This window comes from Malania oleifera, chromosome 8, assembly GCF_029873635.1.
Source record: "Malania oleifera isolate guangnan ecotype guangnan chromosome 8, ASM2987363v1, whole genome shotgun sequence".
Taxonomy (NCBI): Eukaryota; Viridiplantae; Streptophyta; class Magnoliopsida; order Santalales; family Ximeniaceae; genus Malania; species Malania oleifera.
In genome coordinates, this window is record NC_080424.1 from 29,105,730 (window position 1) to 29,128,057 (window position 22,328).

Genomic DNA, 22,328 nt, shown 5'->3' on the forward strand with positions numbered 1-22,328 from the left:
CCAAATGGCATAACTAGAAATTCATAATGCCCATATCTGGTCCTAAAAGCTATGTTAGAGCTGCTTTGACTTTCACCTGATGGTACCCAGTAGATCAATCTTCGAATATACCTGCGTACCTTGAAGCTAATCAAATAAATCGTTTATACGGGGTTTAAGGATACCTGTTATTGATTGTCATCTTATTAATTTCCCTATAATTTGTACACATCCTCATGGACCCGTCTTTCTTCTTTACAAATAATACTGGATCTCCCCACGATGATACACTGGGCCGAATAAAACTCTTATCCAACAAGTCTTGCTAATGATCCTTTAGCTCTCTAACTCTGTTGGAGCCATTTTGTAAGGAGCTTTAGAAATTGGTGTCGTCCCAGGAAGTAGGTCAATAACGAAATCTACCTCGTGGTCAGGAGGCAACCCAAGTAGATCTTTTGGAAAAACATCAGGAAACTCCTTAACCATTGGTGTATTGCCCAGCTTCAATTCATTTTCTGACACCTCCTCTACAAAGGCAATAAACCTCTAACAACCGTGCAGAAGTAACCTTCTCGCCTGCATGGCTGACACTAACTGTGGCGGGGAACTTATCTACAATCCCAAAAATCTAAATTTTTGCTTCCCCGGTGGTCTAAAAATCACCTCTTTCACATGACAGTCAATATTAGCGCAGTTAGTTGCTAGCCAATTCATACCCAGTATTACATCGAATACATACATATTAAGCTCAATAAGGTCAGCTAGTAGTACTCTCCCCTAAATTTCTATCGGATAACCCCTAAGCACCCTACGACATTACACCACTGACCCTAACAATGTGGCTACTAACAATTCTACATCCAATAAGTGGGTCTCATTTCCAGACAATTTAATATAGGTCGTAGACACAAAGGAGTGGGTGGCACCTGAATCAAATAAAACAATTACTTGATATGATAAAACATTAAAGGTACCTGTCACGACGTCACCTGCGGTCTCAGTATCTCCAGGCGTCAAAAAATAGACCCTCGTTGGAGCTATATTCCTCTGCTAGCCCCCAGGAGGTGCCTGATAACCTCCCCGGTAAGGTCTAGAAGCAGGAGCGGTACCAGGTGGAGTAGGGCAATCTCGCATCAGATGTCCTTGCTTACCACAATGATAATAGATGGCTCTCCCCACTCGACACTCTCCCAAGTGTCTCTTTACACAGGTCTGACAAACAGGGAAATTCTGCACCGCCTAAAACTCACGACCTCCAGTATCCTACCTCTATCCTCTGCCATAGTTTCCTTTCCTCCACAAACCCTGCCTAGATCCCTGCTGGAAGCCTGAAGGTGTAGATGTTTTCTTTTGTCCCTACTCCTCAGCATCTATGCGCTCACTAGCCTCAGCCCCAATGCTGTTCTATCAACCAACTCAGCAAAATCATATATCTTCAACACTTCTACCTACTTGTATATTCCACGCCTCAATCCTATTTCAAACTGTCTTGCCTTCTTTGCTTCATCAGGAACAACATTCGGGGCGAAGGGGGACAATTTTATGAATCTCTCCACATACTGTTGGACTAATTGTTGTCCCTGCTTCAAATTCAGAAATTCTTCCACTTTAACTTCCCTGACAGTGGTTAGGAAATATCTGTCAAAGAATAATTCTTTAAATCGGTCCCATGACATAGCTATCGGCATCATCCTCTTCTGCTCCAGGAGTTTTACAGCAGTCCACTACCTCTCAGCCTCCCCTGTCAGTTTATAAGTGGAGAAGAGGACCCTCTGTTCCTATGTACACTGCAATACTGTCAACACCTTTTTAATCTCCTACATCTAATTTTCAGCGACTGCAGGATCAGAACCTCCTGAAAATGCTGGAGGATTCATCTTGGTGAATTTCTCTATCGCGCACTTATGGCCTGTAGACGGGCCTCCCTGCTCTCTAGAGCTCCTAGCGATCTCAGTCATAACCTACTGAACTAAACTGCATAATACTACATCCAAATCAGCTCCGCCTGCACTCGAGGGCCCTGCACCGTAACTACCACTCGCATGAGCACTACCTCCTCCAGGGTCCATCCTGAAAAGACAATAAACATGGTTCAGGGACCCTATTCTTATAATTTAGTCATCTGCCCAAAATCCCCTATCTTGACATCCTTTTCTTAACTCAAGATTCAATCCTACACTTTAAAACACAACCCAAAAATAGTTTTCTATGGCTTTCCTGAAATCGTCATTCTAGGAAAGACACAGAAACCACCACGGAAGTCCTGCCTCCAAACTACAGAACAAAACCTCAAATCATTTTCTTATACTCTGGTATTATTTCCGCTGCCTCTAAAGTCTACAGAACCCAACAACCTAGGTTCTGATACCAAAATGTAACAATTTGTCTATTTTACCATAAATTTTTTTAATAATATTTAATTTAATAATCTTAATATCTTGTTCAACTAATAAAACATAATCAACCTGGACCCATGGGCACTTTTTGGTCTTTTAGCGCCCTTTTTTTGCCTCACCTTCTTTTTTTTAAATGGAAAAGTTGGGACTATCTATTTGGTAAATAGTTTTTTTTAAAAAAAAAAACTTTTAAAAGCTAACTTTTAACTTTTTTGGAATTTTTTTAATAGTTAGGAATTTGAACATTTAAAAACAAAAAAAAAAGACTTTTTTTGTTAAAAGATAATTCTACTCTATGGACATTCCTAATTATTTTTTTTAATATTAAAAAATTACCCACTCGCTCTCCCATCCATATTTTTTTTCCCTTCTTTCTTCATAACTCAAATCAAAAACTTCGGACCCATATTGGTAATGATATTATTTTATACAAATATTCTTTTGATAAAAACTTTAATAACCATTTTAAATCATATTATTTACATATGTTAATTTCTAAAATGTATCTTATTAATATTAAATTTAATTTTTTATACATAATTTAACAAAAATACTCAAACAAGCATGCCCATTTTAGTCATTTTAACCATTTCAGTCAATTTGCAATTTTTTTATCAAATAATCACCACTAATTTTTTCTTTTCAACAATTCCCTTTTTTCACAATAGAGGGGCCAAACAACTTTTATAATTATTTGAAAAGTTCCTTTTCATCAACTCCTTTTAAAAAATTTCTTTTAAAAAAGTCACAGGAAAGACAAACTAAGTCTTAATCCAACCGACTTATAACGAAATGAAATAATTACTTAACATAAATCGACCAACAACAACCATATAACATGAATATCCATTTTTATTTTTTCCAAAAAAATTCTTACCAAGCAAAAGTTAAAATGATCAAGCTAACCTTTATCTTAAATGTTAGCAACCAAGACTCCATTTGTCTCATTGGTTTCATTAAGAGGATAACAAATGACTTAATCAAGACCATCATTAAAATCATCACTATCATTATCATTATTATTGCAAAATCCATCACTGTTCTATTTATCTTTCTCCATTCCTAATGTTTAAAGTATGCATCACTAAAATAAAACCAATCACTTTTCTATGTTGTCCATTTCATATATATGTTATATAGGACAAAAGTCAAAACTATATGAATTTTATTCTAGTAAAAATTTTTAAAAAATTAAAGAATTAAGGAACTTGTGATCCCACTACAATTATACAATGATCCAATTGATCCCACTGATTCTATTATAACTCTAACAATTTGCAATTTTAGGTTAGATCAGGAACATTTCAACAAAATAGGATCGTAGGGTCCTCCAATCCATAGCAATCGTACTAATCATGCTTTACACATATCTCTTTGGAGTTGTCTTTTTTTATCAAATATAAGATATTTATGTCTTTTCGATAAATTTCAAAGAAGGTTTATGAAATTTTTAAAATTTGACATTCATAGGAACTCAGCTGAATGATACACAAGATGCAAGAAGCATCATAAAAGACTTCACTTGTGTGTGTGTGTGTGTGTGTGTGTGTGAGAGAGAGAGAGAGAGAGAGAGAGATCTTTAATGGTAACCATATCATAAATTTTCATGTATTTGCCTACTCCATCAATTTATGAGATAATTGTGAACATAACATGATGACTCAAAATAAAAAGGATGCATCTTCTCGTCCCAAGGATAAAGGACTAAAGCCCGGCAGAAGCAAGATGTCAGCATTTGACCCTCCCACCAGAAACAGTAATCAAGAGAAGAATGAAAAATGGTACAAGAAAATGGCTTAATTTTCATCCCAGAATGGTACAAAATTTTGGAGGCTATAAACATGAAATCCCCCTAGCACACTACCCTAAAACAACCATTGGGTTCACTGATCGCCAAACTGATAAACCAATAAATGAATTTCTGTACAACATCCTAAGGAGTTATATATGGGCCATTGCAGAAGCAAATTTCAGGGTAAGGCAATTTTCCAATTCTAAGTCCAATTGCTGCGCGAAACATCTGCCAGCCCTGCCAATGACCCTTTTTTTTAGGTAACTCTACAAGCTGTTTTTCACATTTCCACATCTCTATGCTCACCCATATGGTGCTTCCATCCACTATTCTAACTACCCTTAGCACGCGATCCCAGGGAGTCTTTCTTGGTTCATACAGAAGTATGAATTCTTTCCCCAAAGTCGTTACATTGGTTTCAATATCAAATTCAGACACTACTTCCACTATGAGCCTTCCCCAGTTCTCTGAATCCTCACTTGCTCATAAGCCTTCAAAATCTCTGAAGTAAAATTTGCCAGAGCCTCAAAAATGGGTATCAAACCAGCCTGTATACTACTAGAGGCAGCACTATGCACTAGTTTAACAGCCTCCTTATGCCTGATTCTCTCTTCCTCTAACCTCTTCCTCATTGAATCCAAATCCACCTTTAAGTCATCCAGCCGTGAAACTCCACTTTCTGTGTGAACAGGCCCAAGAGTTGTGTCTGACAAAGCCACTCTGTTGCGTTTCATCCTCCCCCTCTCCATTCGAAGGGCTTGAAGTTGTTTCTCAAAATCTTTGGAGATGTATTCAGCTTTAAGCCTCTGACGATTCTCCTCATCTTGCTTCTCCCACAACTGGTGCAAGCTTCTGGCAAACTCTTGCATTGCATCAGCCACACCAGTATCTGAAATTCTTTCAATTGCCTGCTTCCAATCATTGCAAATAACGAAAACTGGTGGAGCTCCAGCCCGACCTGGGGAGAAGGGGGCCAACCCATCAGAAGTTTCTTCTGGTTCCTGGAGAAGACACCCTAGAAGCCACCCATTCAAGGATTCCGCATAGGACTTCTGTGCATTAACCCAATCACTAAAACGGGTACACCATTTTAAGAGCTGTGATTCTAGTTCAACAGTAGCTGCAAAGCTCGAATCTCTTGGGAAACCAGTGTGTGCTTTGAGAGTACGAATTTTGCTATTCATGATGGCTTCAAACTGCTTCTGGTGGCACTTGAGCATGGACCTCCACATTCTCGTTAATCTGCAAATTATTACATAATTTAGCATCCCAGGAAGATATAACTGTTTATTACAAAAATACAAGCATCCATATGCTTCATTATACAGGAAAACAATTTGGATGCAAACTTATTCAAATGCACCAACATAGTTTTCCATCTCCTCACCAAAATACAACATTAGAAGAAAGCAAGCCATGCCTAATCTACTCACAAACTGCACATATTATTATCAACAGTTGGTGCTTGCACACTAATGTTAGCATTTGAAGAAGGGGGAAAAGTTATTACAGACAAGATTTACTTTCATCTCTCATTTTTTCAGATAAATGGCCCCAATCAAATATTCAGGGCTGCTTCCAGAAGTGAATGACAATTTTTTTCACATGAAATTGAATTATTTGCCCATTAAGAAATTTTGTTACAACATCATGCAGGTTGCTTCCTAATTATCGTTGGATAACTCAATGAGTACAATCACCCATCCACAAGTACTAATTCTTAATGTAACCAGGAATAATTGTACCTTTCCAGTTCCAATAGCAAACACGGTCATTGACTTAAAAATGGTCTCACAAAAAGCGAAAAATGGTACAAACATACAAGTAACTAGGTAGATTGCCAACAGTCACAAAGAAATTACACCAAAAAATACCAAAAAATAAGAAGAAACAAGTTTAATGTTTAAGATGATAAATCAAGAGAAACGTGCGCTCTATAAACAAGCTTTTGTAAACCCTGTGCTGAGCAGAATAAAAGTTGGTGGAGGCTGAATTAGTAAAATTTGTTCAAACACAGATTCTACAGGAACGACGAAAAAGATACAGACATGGGGAATGATTGGAAAATTTATTCACCTGAGTCCCCGACAAGCCAATGGCAACATGAATGCCATTTCAATGAATAGTATTACGTGCAGTCCAAATGGTGGAAGACATAAAAGACTTGCCCCTTCAACACCACCACCCCCACCCCACCCCCCAAAAAAAATGAAGAATAAAATCCCAGCCCCAAGAAAAGCTTAATTTTGACTTTTATTGTATTAGCTTTTTTTTGTTTTTTACTTTTTTAACTCTACTTTCCTGAAGATTTCCCTCTCAATAAATTCCTTTTTGTATAATAATAATAATATATCATCTCCTCTTGATTCAAATTGGAGGGACACTGGTGGTGGGGCCAGGCTCCTAAGTCCTAACTAGAAGGGGAATCAATTGGATTTTGAACCCAAAAAAACACCTAATGAAAGGTTGAACATTTTTTGCAAAATACACTCTTGATCTCATGCAATGAATTCATGTGTTGCACCTAGAAAATGATTTCACCATTAAAAAAAGATCCACTTTTGTCCCCATGTAGCTGATTTTTCATTTTTTTTGGGTTACAATTATTAAAAGTAGAGTTAAACTAGAAAATATGGAGTAACGCAAGTTAGTAACTTAAGAGAGACAAGAAGAACAGGACAGGAAGCAGCTGGATTATTGCTAAGGGCATTTCATTTGTAAAGGAAACTTTTCAAAAAATCACCAAGTGATTTGACTCAAAAACAAGGTGCCTTGTGGTTCATTACTGGCACTAAACCCCCTTCTTTATTCCAAAACTATGCAAAACCGTAACCCTACTATTCTCCATCAACAAGAGGTGATGAAAAGATCAAAATATCCACAATAACAATCAATCAAATTAAATTATTAATGATTGGATTAATATCCACACAAACATCAAGGCTAACTCCTACTCGCCTTGGAACGCATCCTCATCAAAGTTCATCAGACCACTTTGCCTCACCCTTCATGGTCTTGTGACTCTAGTCTGCACCATCAACCACAACATCACCAATGAGCTTACAGGTTAGGCTATGTGTTAGGGGTTGACAATGTGTCCTCGGTTAAATGAGGAGGAGAGATGTCTTCACTTGCCCTCGCCGGGGATTTTTATACTGAATGTTGAATACTTCGGATGATGGCTTGTGTGGTTGTCTTGTTGATTGAATATAACAACTAGTTCCACATTTCATTGAGTATGAAGGTCGTTTGTCTTCATGAATTCATTATTGTTGGAAGTGATATTTCATACCTATGATGGCTTTCGAAAACCTCTCGAGTGTTCATGACAGCTGGATCGAACGTATAGTTATTGGTTGACTCTGTCAAGGGATAGCCTCGACGAGTGCCGCGCGGCCCGTTAATTGAGTTGAAATTGGCGGTCCATGACAGTTGGTATCAGAGCATGGTTTGCGTGAGCCCCATGGGCATGAACACTATGAGTTGCAAAATGAGAATTTAAACTTTTTGTAAAACAGAACAATGTGGAAGCATGTAAGGCAAGGGACGACTCAAGAGAAAGGCGTGCCAATTGAGTTGAGGCCGCCAAAGAGAAAATTGATTTTGAAAATAGAATTGTGGAACTTAAGTAAGTCACTCCACGTATGAAAATCCCTGGTATGGAGTAGCTGGAAGCCTCGAAAATAGGTTGAAATACATTGAGGGCATGATGTCATCTCCCATCTCATGAAGGAGAAAGACAAACAGAGCTTGCGGTATTCGAAAGGAGGATTGAGCAGTTGAAAACTCATCGATGTTGTGATTTCATACATAATCTCAAAGGGTAGTGCCAATAGAGCTTGAAGCCTCCCTACGGGAAGCAAGCTAAACGTATTAAGTTGTTGCCTAGAGTAGACTGAAATACATCAAGGGCGTGATGCCATCCATCATCCCAAGGGGTAGTGCCAATAGAGCTTGAGGTCTGCCGAAGAGTATTGAGTTATCGCTTTGAATAGGCTAAATTACATCGCCACCGTGATGCCATCCATGATCCCAAAAGGTAGTGCCAATAGAGTTTGAGGCCTCCCTACAGGAAATAGAGCTTGAGGTCTGTTAGAGAGAATATTGAGCTGTTGAAAGCCTTGAATAGGCTGAAAGACATCGATGTTGGTTGCAATCCAGAATCCCATGGGTTTGTGCCAATAGAGCATGAGGCCGCCCTATGGGAGATGATTGAGATCATGGGTTATCTTTATGCGTGTCGAGAATGGAAAAGAATCCATGACAATTTGATGGGTAAGTGAGCAGAGAACTTCCAATAAAACTACAGAGAGAAGGTAATGGTTCACACCAAGCACCTAGGAAAGAAGGCAAGGTGCCACAAAAAAGTGCAAAGGGGAAGGCAATGTGAACGCTACATGCTCTGTAAGTCAACATGGTAGAGAAAGGATAATGATTCACACCAAGCGCCCAGGAAAGCAGGTAGGGTGTCACACCAAGCACTAAAGGGTTGGTATGGTAAATGATTCATGCTTCGGTTGGGATGGCAGAGATAGGATAATGGTTCCCACCAAGTACCTAGCAAAGTAGGCAGGGTGACACGCCAAACGGGCGAAAAAGGGGTAGGTAGGGTGAACGTTGCACGCTCTGACCAAGTTAAGATAGATAATTGCAAGCCTTTGATGACTTGAACAATGGTATGATGCGAGATTCGGTAGATTTCAATACCCCAAAGACAACCAATTGGAATGGATAAGTCATATACCTTTTCGGTTCTTTACTTGTCAGTTGTCGTAGTTACCTCACATAGTTGATGAGTTGTATCCTTTTTTTCAGATCCTCAACTGCTAGTTGTAATAGTTATCTCACACAATCAAGAAGTTGTATCCTTTTTAGTCCTTTACTAGCCAGTTGTCGTAGTTACCTCGCATAGTGGATGAGCCGAATTCCTTTTTCAATTCTTTACCAATCAGTTGTAGTAGTTTACTTCACACAATGGGTTGAATTGTATCCCCTTTCAGTTCTTTTCAAGTTACTGGTTGTATTTCTCTCATATCATTAAATGAGTCATATAGAGTAGATATTAAATATGTAGAGTAGAACTTGTAGACATGTAGTCAATGACGAAGGTCATCGACAACAAGAGTGTGAAGTCTTTTTACAAATACATCGACGAGGTCGTCAATAGAGTGAGTGGGGGAGAATGTTAGGGGTTGACAGTGTAACCTCGGTTAAATGGGAAGAGATGCCGTCACTTGCCCTCACCAGTGATTTTTATACTAGATGTTGAATAACTCAGATGATGGCTTGTGTGGTTGTCTTGTTGATTGAATATGACAACTAGTTCCACATGTCATTGAGTATGAAGGTCGCTTGTCTTCATGAATTCATTATTGTTGAAACTGATATTTCATGCCTATGATGGCTTTCAAAAACCTCTCGAGTGTTCATGACAGCTGGATCGAACGTGTAGTTATTGGCTGACTCTGTCGAGGGAGAGGCTCGTCGAGTGCCGCATGGCCCGTTAATTGAGTTGAAATTGGCAGTCCGTGACACTATGCAGAGCATTGGCTTGATGTACTGGCTGCTCACAACGATAAAGTAAGCTTTTGTATTTTGTGTGTATGTTGATCAAATCAATTAATATCCTAATATGATTAAGTTGATTGTGTGGATATTTTAATCTTTCTAACATGTTTTTTTCATAAATTGAGAGAAATTTTTTACAGTTTTGAAGAACACAAGGGGGTTTGCGTCAATAATGAAACCATATTTACCTCATTTTTGAGTCAAAATATAACGGGAGCTTCTGTAATTTTCCCATTTTAAAAGAAGAAACTGAATGAGACAAGGGAGAAGAAGCATGAACACATAAAAGAAATAAAAGAAAATAAAGTGAAACCTGAAACAGCTGGTCTTGCATATTGGGGGATAGCGAGTTGACTCATATGGCTTGCTTTGTCAAAGGAGAACAGTAAGGTGGAATTTGAGAAATGGCAGTCGCAAGGTAAATTTCAGATGGTGCAAAACAGTTCAATGGCATCTGTTGGCTTCAACATTTGAGGTTTTCAGCCAATTGGCAATGTCCGTCCGACTTAAAGGTAGATATGTCACCAAAAAACTTAAGGAAGGAGATTGTGTTGTGTGAATCCAATGCTGGTGGCCTAAATATAACTTAACAATCATCAAAGGAAAGATGACTGAACTTTAAAACAGAGGATGATGGGAAAGATGACATCTACAAAGACAGGAAGATTTTGACTGAAATTTTAGAACAGACGGAAGGCTGACAGGAAATTTAAAGAAAGAGGTGGGGAGTAACAATAGTTACAAAAGGGTGGATTATTGGAAATGAAGGAGGAAGAGATGATGCAAATAGGCGTAGAAATAGAAAATTTCACAAATAAAAGCTGAGATTCAGAATAGCACTATGACAACCTTCTTTAACTCAAATAATTATGCAATCTTCAAAATAACGAATAGAATACTGCTGTGAATCCAGCAAATAGGGAACTTAATCCAGTACCTGTTTTGGCAGTGTCAGAACAGTAACAGTGGCTTTCTGCTAGCCTCTTGTGCCTTTAGTAGCAACGAAGGGACTAGTAGGCGCTGCAGGGTTGAATTCTCAAAACCCAAACCTCCCAATCTGCAAACCCTATCTGGTTTGGAGCTGAGTTCTGCAGAGAAATCTTTCTAAAGACAAAAGCCAAAATGACCTCCTATAAAAGTGGCTGAAGGCTCCTACTTGTACCAACCCCAAGGCTTCAAGAGAAGCCAACTCCTAATTTGCACATAATCCTCTAAAACCACTTGTCTTCTAAAGCCTCAATAAAAATAGATATCCCATCATAAAAGCACCCCTCGAATATTATTACAAAATAACCCCCAAAAAAGCTAATTTGACCAAAACAAACCCTAAAATTCAGATATTACATAAATACCCTTAACACCTATAAATAACAACAGTTTATTTAAGCAGAAAATTAAATAAATATAGCAGATTTGCATCAAGAAAGCAGACCCTTGGGCTCTGATACAGCGTTGCAGGACCAATTGGCAACAGAAAAATGATGGAAAAGTAAAGAAAATAAAGGGAAAATAAAGAAAAGTTAAAAGGAATGCAAAGGAAAATTTGAAAGAAAAGAAAAAATACAACTAGGTTTCTCAAATTCAATATTCCAACCCCCTCCAAGACATACAAAATCCTTTGTATAGGCTTAAACCCTATACCTAAAACAAGGAAACAAATAAAGAGAAGTAACATTAAATTCCTATAGAAATAAATTCCAAAATTGGCCTTAAAATTCCTAAAGAAATTAATTTATGCTTTAAAAAAACGATCCTCAAATTTTCTTCTTCCTTCATCATTCTCCCTAGGCTCTGCAGGAAGATAGTGCGGGCTTCCAACAAAATCCACTAGCAGGAAAATCTCTTAACAAAGAAGACAAATAAAAAATATCCAGTAAGGAAATGAATCCTTAGCATAGAATAGGACTAATAATCAAATTCACATGCAACCAGAGCAAATGTGCACAATGTCCAAGGTGGAACCAACAGTATAGCTTATAAAATCATGTGACTATAAGCCAGATCAGTCCCATGGATCAAGTTACCTTGGTTCAGTTCAAAACCATATTAACTAGAATATGAAACATTTGGGAACAGGATTGAAGTATGGCACACTCTTTAAAATGCAGTGAATTAGGGATACACTTGCATAGATATACTGAATAAAAAAATGTAATGACACTTGCATAACAGAGGGAGGATGTTGAGTTGTTTCTAAATCTAAAAGAGATTTTGCATGGTGAAGTAGATTGATAATGACTAAGAATAAAATTATAAGACAATAATGCTCCATTTTTATTAATAAAATATATGTCATATAAAATATATTGAATTAAAACTTTAGGTCTATAGATTTAGTGACCCAGAAGGAAAATCCACCAATTCATAGTTCACTGAAGTGTGTAGTATTTTCTACTATGGTTCAAAGCCACCAACTTGTAAATTTTATAGAGAAATGAATTACTGAAGCTGACAAAATACATTGACACTATCAGAAGCAAAAGCAAACTTCCCATGCCAATGATCTTGATTCAAATTCTATGAAGAAAAAAATGGTGCCAAGAATGAACAAGATGTTTAGTTAGGCCTGTTTCCCACAAGTATTTCAGTTGTTATTATGAATCTATGTGGTAATGGAACATTAAACATCAGAACTGTAAACATGAAATGGGAAAAATATGAAAAGCAATTTTATACCCAATAATCAATTCATTGAGCTGGGGCTGCAATTCCTCATCCCTCAACTTGTGTATCCTGCTTGATATAGCATCAATGGCTCCGAGACAGACATTAATTTTTGTCAGTAACTTCTGTATCGAAGCCTGAGTAGCCTCAATCTTATTAGACTCTGCTCCTCGGTCATCCAAAATTCTCAGCCTCTTGCACCTTCTTTCATAAACGACCCGAAGTCTTTCTTCATCCTAAAATCACCAGACGTAAACTGAATTAGCCAGGATGCTCCAAAATTGAACTAATGATGGCAAATGCTAGAATGGAAGAATTTAAAAATTCACTGGAAAAGAGGATCAACATTGCAAGGTCACTGGCATTTGCATTACAAGGTTACAGCAAGTTCAAAACTGAGAAAACTACATGTGCAACACAATGATCAATTTTTGTAGCATTCTATAAAAGATGCACAGGAAACCTCCAACTGATTAAGAAACCTAAAACGTGTCTAGTACAGTGCCAGATCTCCACAAATTTTAGAACTAATTGAATTATTAAATGTGAAACAACTTCGCACCAGAAACAGAAAAAACAGATAAGTTGGTGGGAGGTTCCCAACCACACCCAACTCATAACAAGTGGGTCCCATTAAAGTGGTCATTGCTTCCTATTTAGTCAACAATTTCATATTTTTATTGCCTTTAATGTGAAAGGCTAATTATTGATGATCATCTGCTAACAGTAGTTAAGTGTAATGGTCTCCAGAGAAAAAAGACAGGAAATGCACTAAGTGATAAAACATTAGCTGCGGGCATGAGCTAGTGGTTCTTGGTTGTGTTCTGCCAGAGGTACTTAAAAGAGGTTATAACTACAATTTACTTTTCACATATAGAATTAAAAAGGATTAAGGAGACTGTCTTCAAAGTCATTGAGTGCGACTACTAGAGAGAGAGAGAGAGAGAGATTGATCTTCAATTTAGTTTTTTTGAGAAAGAGAGGCTTCGGATATGGAAAGAATCAACCATCAAAACACAAAGGATCAAAGAATATGTAAGCTAAGAAAGTGTTTTTCAAATAAAATGAAACAAAAAAGAGGAGCACAACTCGAGAGACCTTGTCAAAACTCAAACTGGAAAAGCTACGACCAAAATAATATATGGAAAGAACACGAGCAAAATAAGTAGAAGTACATGAATCTGTAAGAAAGAGAAAGCAATGTTACAAAAGGCTGGATCGAGGCTTGCCTCGAGACAAGCATGTCCAAAACACCTTGAGGCACAATACAAAAGTCCAAATCCTGAGAAGGCAAACACATAATAAACTAAGGTTTACGCCTTCTGCTGCTTCTACACCATTTCAGTCGAACCTTGCGCACTTTGAGCGTGCAAATTTGAGTTAGATTTGGCAACAAAACTTTTAACCAAATATTTATAAGAAAGGAGTGTTGGTATTACCACTTTAATGTTGGATGTTTCAAATTAAAAATATTTGTTTAATAGTCGTCAATTTTGTTTTAATTAAATATACGTTAAATTTAATATTTTAGTTTTAATATTTTTATAATATTCAATATTACTTTAACAGTTTTGCATTTTTGATGTTGGAAGTAATACTTAATTCGAGATTTATATTTTTTTGGGTAACTAAACAACACTACATTTCAGATAGCTCAGGTGTTTGTCAATGCACACATACCGAGCCAGTTGAGTAATCCTAGAGGTCATTTGCACAGTGACTATATGCACTGAGAAATATTCTCCATAGGCGCAAAATTGGCTTGAAGGACAGTGGTCCTTCCACGCCTCAGCTTCTGACAAGTATTTGTATTTTTATTTAATATTAATTTTATTAGCAATTATTTTTCCTTTTACTATATTTCCAGCAATCCTAAAGTCAATTGCTATTATCTATTTTATAAAGGAAAAAAAATAAATTGCATATATTGGGGGAAAAAAAAAAAAAAACTTTGATTTCATAAATGTTGGTTTGAATTGTTGGTATTACTTTATATTCTGCAATAGGCACCAGCATGTCTCCATTTATTTATTCGATGGTTTAAAGATTTGAACTTTGAACACTTAAATTTGAAGCTACTATATTATCTTATTTGTAGATAATGAATCTAATGATACATGATTTGCAGAATGTAATTCTCACATTAAATTATTTTTTTTTTTTCAAAACAACCATATTCAATGGCATCATTTTTATTTTTTTTGTGAAATACCAATATTAGTTTTTAATATATATATATATATATATATATATATATATATATATGACATAAAGTATTAATAATTCAAGAGCGGACTGAGTTTGCTACCATTTTTACATGATTAAATTATATGTTTGCTCCTTCGTCATTACGAATTATTGAGCTCATTCTACTTATGTTTTATCTTTATAACTAAAACTTTAATTTATAGTTTAAAAAAAATTGATTATGTTTATTTTCTAAGTTTTCTGAACCACACAAATTTTGATGTTGTTCTTACTTTCTTGCATGACAAGTGTATTTTAAATTTATTTATTTATTTGTCAAATTTCTTGTTTCTGGTATAATCTTGTTAGAGATATGTTATTTGCATAGTAATATTTTACTAAACTTATTTAACTATTGCCAAATTTGAAAATGTATTGAAGTGTTGGGGGTAACAATGTTATAATAGCTATAATATTGCTTGAAATTTATTATATTTGAGTCAACTATAAAATTGTGGCTTGAACAATTGACTTGGAAGGTTTTTTCACTTCCTATTTGTGGTCTTGATTTGTTTATTTAAGTGGGAGATGCATATGTGTATAAATGAGATGACACTATTATTTTCTATTGTTTTTCAGTAGATAAAATTTTAATATTTTATACTATTTCACTACGTATATGAAAAAAAATATAGATAATTTATTTTTCCCAATTATATGATTACATCACATGATTTTTGCAAGGCACATAAATTTATTATCTTTAATTTTAGGAGTTAAAGTGTTTCACTATTCTATTCATATGTGAAATAGAAGGTGGTGCATAAATATGCAATTAAATTAATATGTTCGATAATTATTATTAATGTTTTTGCAAAGCAAGATGGGTGCAAATGAGGCACAGTATTTGCATTAGAATAGTAGTGCGGTGATGGAGTCACCTAAATTTACAAGCCTTAAATGGCTTAGGAAAATTAATTCAGGTATGAAAATAATACACATAGATGTGTAATTTTACAGTGCATTGTCCAAATGGATAATAGACATATAGGCATAGTATTGGCTTTGGTTAGTATATTTTTGGAGTAACCTGAACTAATTGAACAGTCAAATTGGGCTAGTATTAGTGTGATCACAAAATATGAGGGTACCTAGTACCAATATGATCAAGATATGAGACTTGAGAAACAATTATTGATTAATGAACTCCTTATCTAAAGGGTTAGCCAGAACACTAATTGGGAGAAAAAATCAAGGGGATGTGTCTTAAACCTTTGACATAAACTATTTGTTGACCTAACAAGGCTTAATCTCGTTTTGATGATGACAAACCAAGGCATCTAATTGAGCTATCAAGTGTATTTACAGGTATTACAGTATAAAAGCACAATGCAAGATGCATAATGGAAAGCCATGAAGAACACAAGTAAATGAAAGATGGGCTATTGAAGAAAAGCTTGGATGAAGACCAAGCTTAAAGATATGAAGACCAAGTTAGTTTACCATGTGTATTGTAAACTAGGCTTCATGTAAGTACATCTTAGTTAATTTTTGTTATGAAGCTCTTAGGTTATATATTTGGACCCTAGATACTTTTTAAAGACTTGGAAAATATTTTTACAAAGTCCAAATGTTATTTCAAAAGGTTAAAAATCATTTTTGGAATCAAAATTTTAAAAGAATATTGAATTTCAGGATATTCGGGTGCCTGAGGCAAATGCTCAGTCGACCAAATGCAGGAGTCTGAACAAACTGGCTTGGCATCAGAGAGTTCAGGCGACCGAACCACAGGTTCAGTCGACCGTATGGCTAATGTCATTGTTAAAGTTCCAAACAGTGTTAGTTCGGATGACCAAACGTGTTTGGACAACCGAACTTAGAGTACAGTCGACCAAATGGCTACTGTTAGTTTTGAAACAAGTTAACTGATTCGGGCGACCGAACTGCTAGTCCAGTCAACCAAAGCGCTGCGATAAGTTTTGCAAACGGCCGAAAATCTTTTCGATTCTCAAATATATTGTTACCAAAACACGCACAAACAGCTATAATTCAAACCTACACATGAATAGCCAACCATAATCGTGTTTTAGACACTGGAACATATTGATTTACATTGAAAAATTTTGTCTTGCGCCGTTCTTGCTGAAATCTGTTTTCTGAGTTATTCTTTCAAGTTCAAAGCTTTCAAAACCTAGAAAACTTAGCCAATCTCCTTGAGCTTCTTAGCAAATATCTTCTAAGAGTATTGTAGAGGTGCTTATTGTGTACGAATCCACTCAGGTTAGAGAGTTCTTATTGTACAAATCGATTCTCGATTTCCTTGTGTAAACTGACGACTCTATGATTGAGTAGTTGACAAGTGGAAGGATTGTTTTCACTTGAGAGGTTTCTCCGCCTACTGCAGGAGAGAGGTTTTATCCACTTAAGTAGGGATTAGTGAATCCTCATAGCTGGTTGCTTGAGGCAAGGACGTAGGCACGGTTGCCAAACCTTGTGAAAAATCGAGTGTCACTCTCTCCCTTATCTCCTTTATTTTCCAAAAATATTTACTTTGATTTGTGAATGCTGTGAATGTTTTAGTTTCATTGTGTTAGATAAATTATTGAAATCTTATCTCGCTCATACTTACAAAGCACTTTGATATTGATTTTGTGGGAAATTTCATTGTGATCGGTTTATTACTTACTGAAGTTATAGCATAAATCATCTTGTGGCTGAGCATATTTTTTATTTAATATTGTTCTGTTGTGAGCATTGTCAATAGTGTGTAGTTGATTACATATTGAAATCCTAGTTTAGGCTCTTTCATATGTAGAAATATCAATATTGGTATAGTTGTTTGCTTAAAATACTTCTATGGTTATTAAAGTATTTAGATCACTTGTGAAAAACAAATTAAAATAGATTAATCTTCCGCATTAAATTTTAAAAATACCCAATTCACCCCCCTCTTGGGATTACACCTCAACTTTCACTATTAATGATGGTAACCCAACCTATGTGATTCGAGATCCCATGAATTAGGTTCAATGGGTAATAACAAACCATTGAATAGTTTGGTGAGCGCTATTATTTGGTTTAATCATCCCTATGGTGTTTGAATGGTGCAACTGTAATGATTGTGAGGTTGAATTTATCTCTTAATAAATCCATACCCTTTGTTAGGTGGTGTGTTTATTTACAGTTACACACTTGATGAATGTGCCCTATGTGAGTGTGGAAGTGGCGTCGCTTCTTATAAAAGTTTATTGGACTAAAACCTTCTAAAGCACTCGGAATATCCAGGTATGGTGCATGGCCTATTTGTACCAACTCACAGGAGTTTTGTGTCTAGAGATGTTATGTAAGTGATATGTTAGTGTTAGGCTAAAAAAAATATTTGGTTCAAGAATTTAATATTCACCAAGTTATTGTAACTCAACATATATTCTCTAAGTGCAATTCAAAATAAAAGGTATTTTCAAATATGCATTACATATCGTCGTTGCCCAAGACTGATTTTTCATATTTCTTCGAATTTTTTATTTGAACCATGAGGGTCATTATTGGTATTACCATACTAATGTTGGATGTTTCAAATTAAAAATATATCTGTTTAGTCATCAGTTTTGTATTTAAGGTGCAAACTTAACAACCACATGGCATTGGTTCTTTATTTGATTTATTCATTTATTTTTTATTTTTGGCAGAAAAGGAAGAAATTTATTACAGCAGAAAGAATGTACATAAGAAAGGAGCATAATAAACCCTACGACAACTACTGAACTGTATCCAAAACTGGCATTGTTTTCAAATTGTACCCATTTAGAGCCCACTTTGAGATTGATAATAAAATACAGTAGTCAATGCCAAAGACAATTAATCATCTAGCCAGTACCATAGAAATCCAATGTTGTTTACCAGCGAAAAAAATAAAATATTTAGATTTCTGATAGTAATCCACCTCTAAATGGGAGATTAGCAGTTGCCTTAATGTTATGATTTACAGTCTTAATCCAGCCCTGCACAATCCCAACCTGTCTTTGATTGAGATTTGAAGGCTGGGTGCATTAGCAGAAACTAGAAAGAATAGAATGAACGAACAAAAGAGCGTTTTTTTTCCTCGCATAGCATTATAGCCGTGCATTGTACCTTCTGACTTTTTTTCCAGATAAAGAAAGAAGATATGTTAAGAGACAGAAAAGGAATAAAATCAATAGCGGATAACAAATCCTAAAAAAAACTATAAAAGATAACTAAAAAAATAAACGGTACTGCCTTTCACCCAAAAGAAATCTAATAGACGCTACATAAGAGAACTCCTTTTCAATCCTTTTCCATCATAGTTAACAGAGCCATGCAAATTAGCTAGTTTGTACCGTCTTTTCTTAGTCTTCTACTATCATCCAGACTTCCTTACCCTGCCACTCAGCTAAGTAGCCAAATACAAAGCCATTTTATCCACCAAATGTTGAAGACCAGACCCAAGGATGGGCAAAATACCAGCCTGAGTCTGCTCAATCTTGTCATTTTCTTCATCTATTCCATCATTCTAAAAAGCAAAAAAACTCCCTCTAAATCATCCATTGGAGATGGAGGCTTATCACTCATGTGAAACATCACCAAATAAATTAGAAGAATCTCCACATGTTGACCATTGTAAAGGCTTGATATACATTGTTGGTCAACAACATAACAACCTAAGCTTTTAGTTGAAGTGCTAATCTAACACAGTACAGGAGCCAAATTGCCAGGAGGTCCTGGGTTCTAGTCTTGTTGCCCGCATTTATTGTTTAATTTTTAAAAATTATATCATTCCTGTCACAGGGGTTATATATCATCTATTTATATCTCCATGTGCAATCACAATGCATGTGCAGGAGAGTGTTAAGGCTTGATATACATTGTTCACCCACAACCTAACAGGTAACAGCTTAAGCTTTTAGAAGTGGTAATCTAACAATCATGAACTTCATCTATAAGTAGCCCTCCATCACAATCAAAACCACTATCCAGCGCAACCACATCATCAGATACATCACCCTATTTCTTCTTCTCCTTTATGGGAATTCCCTTGGTAACCTTCTTTATTGAATCTACCTTTGACCCACTCGAGAGCTCCTCAATATGCAAACTTCCATCGCTAAGCCTTCTCAAAAACTTATCTGCACTGCAGTTACTAGTTGACATAGTGGACTTATTGCAAATGAGTTTAATGTAATTTTTTTATTTTTGCAGCAACCTACAAGATGATTGATTTCTTATACTTCGGGTTGGCATCCCCTTGATGCCCTCTCAAATGAGGAGTTCCTTTCTTCCATGCCCTTCTGCCCCCGACAAGCATGTATCTTTGATATTACTGACTTTCCAGCAACCATAGATTTTGTCAACCCATCCATCCCCAACTTAGCGTTATTAGAACTCACGCCATCTCAACCCCCAACTGACCACCAACAGAATTTACCTGTGCCTGCACTTCTTGCTGCCATGAAACCTTTGCCTGATGTCCATACTCCATTGAAACACCAGACAAAAGCTTGCAATTGCCCACTCACACTAACATATCTCGCTCAAGAAGATGTACCACAAATCTGTTTCTCCTCCACCTGCACACTTTGCCCGAAACCAGTTGTGCTGTACCCATCCTTAACAAAACCCTCCGCTGCACCAGCCTCACCTACACTCCCATGATCCCATCCTGTTTTGATATTTGCTGGGTTTAAGGTGGACTCATTTGTACACCCTCTCCCCACTTGTACCATAGTTACCATAAAACATTAAGATCCTTGTGAACCACATATTAATGTGGTACATTCCCATTCCAGAATCCTAAATCAAACGATCCTAAGTTATAAATTTAATACTTTTCACAAAACAATTTTTTATTAGTTAAAATGGAGAATTATCACATTATAATTCCATCCTAATTCAGTGTTTATCCATTTCACACCCCCAAAAAAAAAAAATCTCTTCTAGATTTTGAAACACTATAACATCCTCCCCAAAATATACAAATGCCTTAACATATTTTTCATCAATACATCTATATAATTATTCCACATTTTAGAGCATATGCTGTACCACAATCCCATTCCTGGTACATGAACCAAAACATTCTGCATTCTAGATAACACTGACTTGCACATTGGAACTCCGAATTGTACAGCAACATGACCTGCGATTGTCCCTGATGCCTACAAGGAAGCATCCAATCTCCCTGCCGCGTGCAGAGAAGCAGCATCCATTCTCCCAGCGTCTGTGAAGAAAAAACATCTGATCTCCCATTCTTGAGTGCCAAGGCAGTCACATTTAGGCTAGATAGTTTCCCTTGTGTTCGATAAATCCTAATCTGGGCCTGGGCACATCTATTGTCATCTATTGTTTGCAATCTATATCACCCTTAAAAGCCCGTGGACTTCAATCTTGACCAACACCCATACTTGGGACCCATAATATGCACTCATGACTAACACAGGCTGACGCACAGATCCAAATAACTGGGACAAATGTGCTGCTATATTAACTACTAAGAATCCCTGGCCCACTCACTCCAAACACCCACTCTACTCTCACCCACACAAGCCAACACCCCCTTCCCAGCTTCCCATCACAAACCCTGGCTTCCCCCTAAACCTCCAGAAACTCCAGCCACTGCAACTCCAAAACATACCAATTGTGAGCCTCCATGGTTTCCCCCAGCCCCACTAGCTCTTTACTGCCTCCGGCAATCACGAGTCCCTGAAGATTGAGCCACGACCTTTGCTTGTGGCTTGCTCATATTCTCTGAATACTTGATTGCTCCCAACTCTTGCATATACCTTGCCAACCACCTCCAGGGATAAAGATTGAATAACCATTGTCATTGGAATGTAGGACCAACTCCAGAAAGTTACCCTTCTGATTTGATTGCCACCCAACATTGTATACTGTGAACTTCATATGACAAATGAACTGCTCCAATCTCCATATAACTGAAAACAAAACATTCGCACACCAATTTAGCAGCTGACAAAATAATTTTCATCCACTGTCTACAATTCTAATATTTCTCCTCCTGATGCACAAAACCCCCTTCCCCAACTTTTTCCAGCTGCAAATCAAATGCAAGTGCCTTCTGAAATTGCCAATTTTTTAGGCAAGCCAACAGGCAATTCATCATAACTTGATTCCAAAGGCACATATTCCATAAGAATTTCCAAATTTTTCATTCAGGGACTGCAAGATGAGTATTTACATTTTTTTTTTTTTAAGTATTTGGTTATTCCTGAGGACAGGCCTTGAATCAACAGTAAGGTTGCTCATTTGTGACTGGTTGGTCACTGGTTAGAGTCCAAAAAAACAGCCTCTCTGCATAAATGCAGGGATAAGGCTGCATACACCGTGATGACCCTCTCCCTACCCTCACAAGGCAGGGAGCCTTGTAGGCAGCCCAGGGACACCCTTTAAGTACTTGAATATGCCAGTTAATATTTTGACTGAAAAAACAGAAAACATACAAATCAGCAGACCAATATTCAACTGAAAAAAATTGAATGAAGCATTTCTATAAAATAAAATGTCAACATTTAACGAGTGTTTTGGGGTTTCTAGGAGGAGTTAGGTGAAAACAGAGAAACAGGATGAGAAAATCCAGACAGCATTATTTATAATCACATAAAAAACAAAAACTGTATTGGTATTGTTTACACACTTATCAGGAAAAATATTTACTGCTTCATTGAGGTCTTTTCTCATCCCGAAAATGTGATGTGTTCTTCCCTCCA

At 36.6% G+C, this 22,328-nt stretch overlaps 1 protein-coding gene across 1 annotated transcript in view; it reads right to left on the reverse strand.

Moving 5' to 3' along the window:
- Window positions 1-3,949: 3,949 nt before the first annotated feature.
- The window catches only part of LOC131161959 (protein ROLLING AND ERECT LEAF 2), a 29,200-nt gene continuing 10,821 nt past the window's right edge, over window positions 3,950-22,328 (reverse strand). The window contains exons 3-4 of the mRNA XM_058118029.1: window positions 12,412-12,635; window positions 3,950-5,409 (exon numbers count right to left, since the gene is read on the reverse strand). Of these exons, the coding sequence (XP_057974012.1) occupies window positions 4,614-5,409; window positions 12,412-12,635 (1,020 nt within the window). The 3' untranslated portion in view covers window positions 3,950-4,613. The remainder of the gene's footprint in view (window positions 5,410-12,411; window positions 12,636-22,328) is intronic.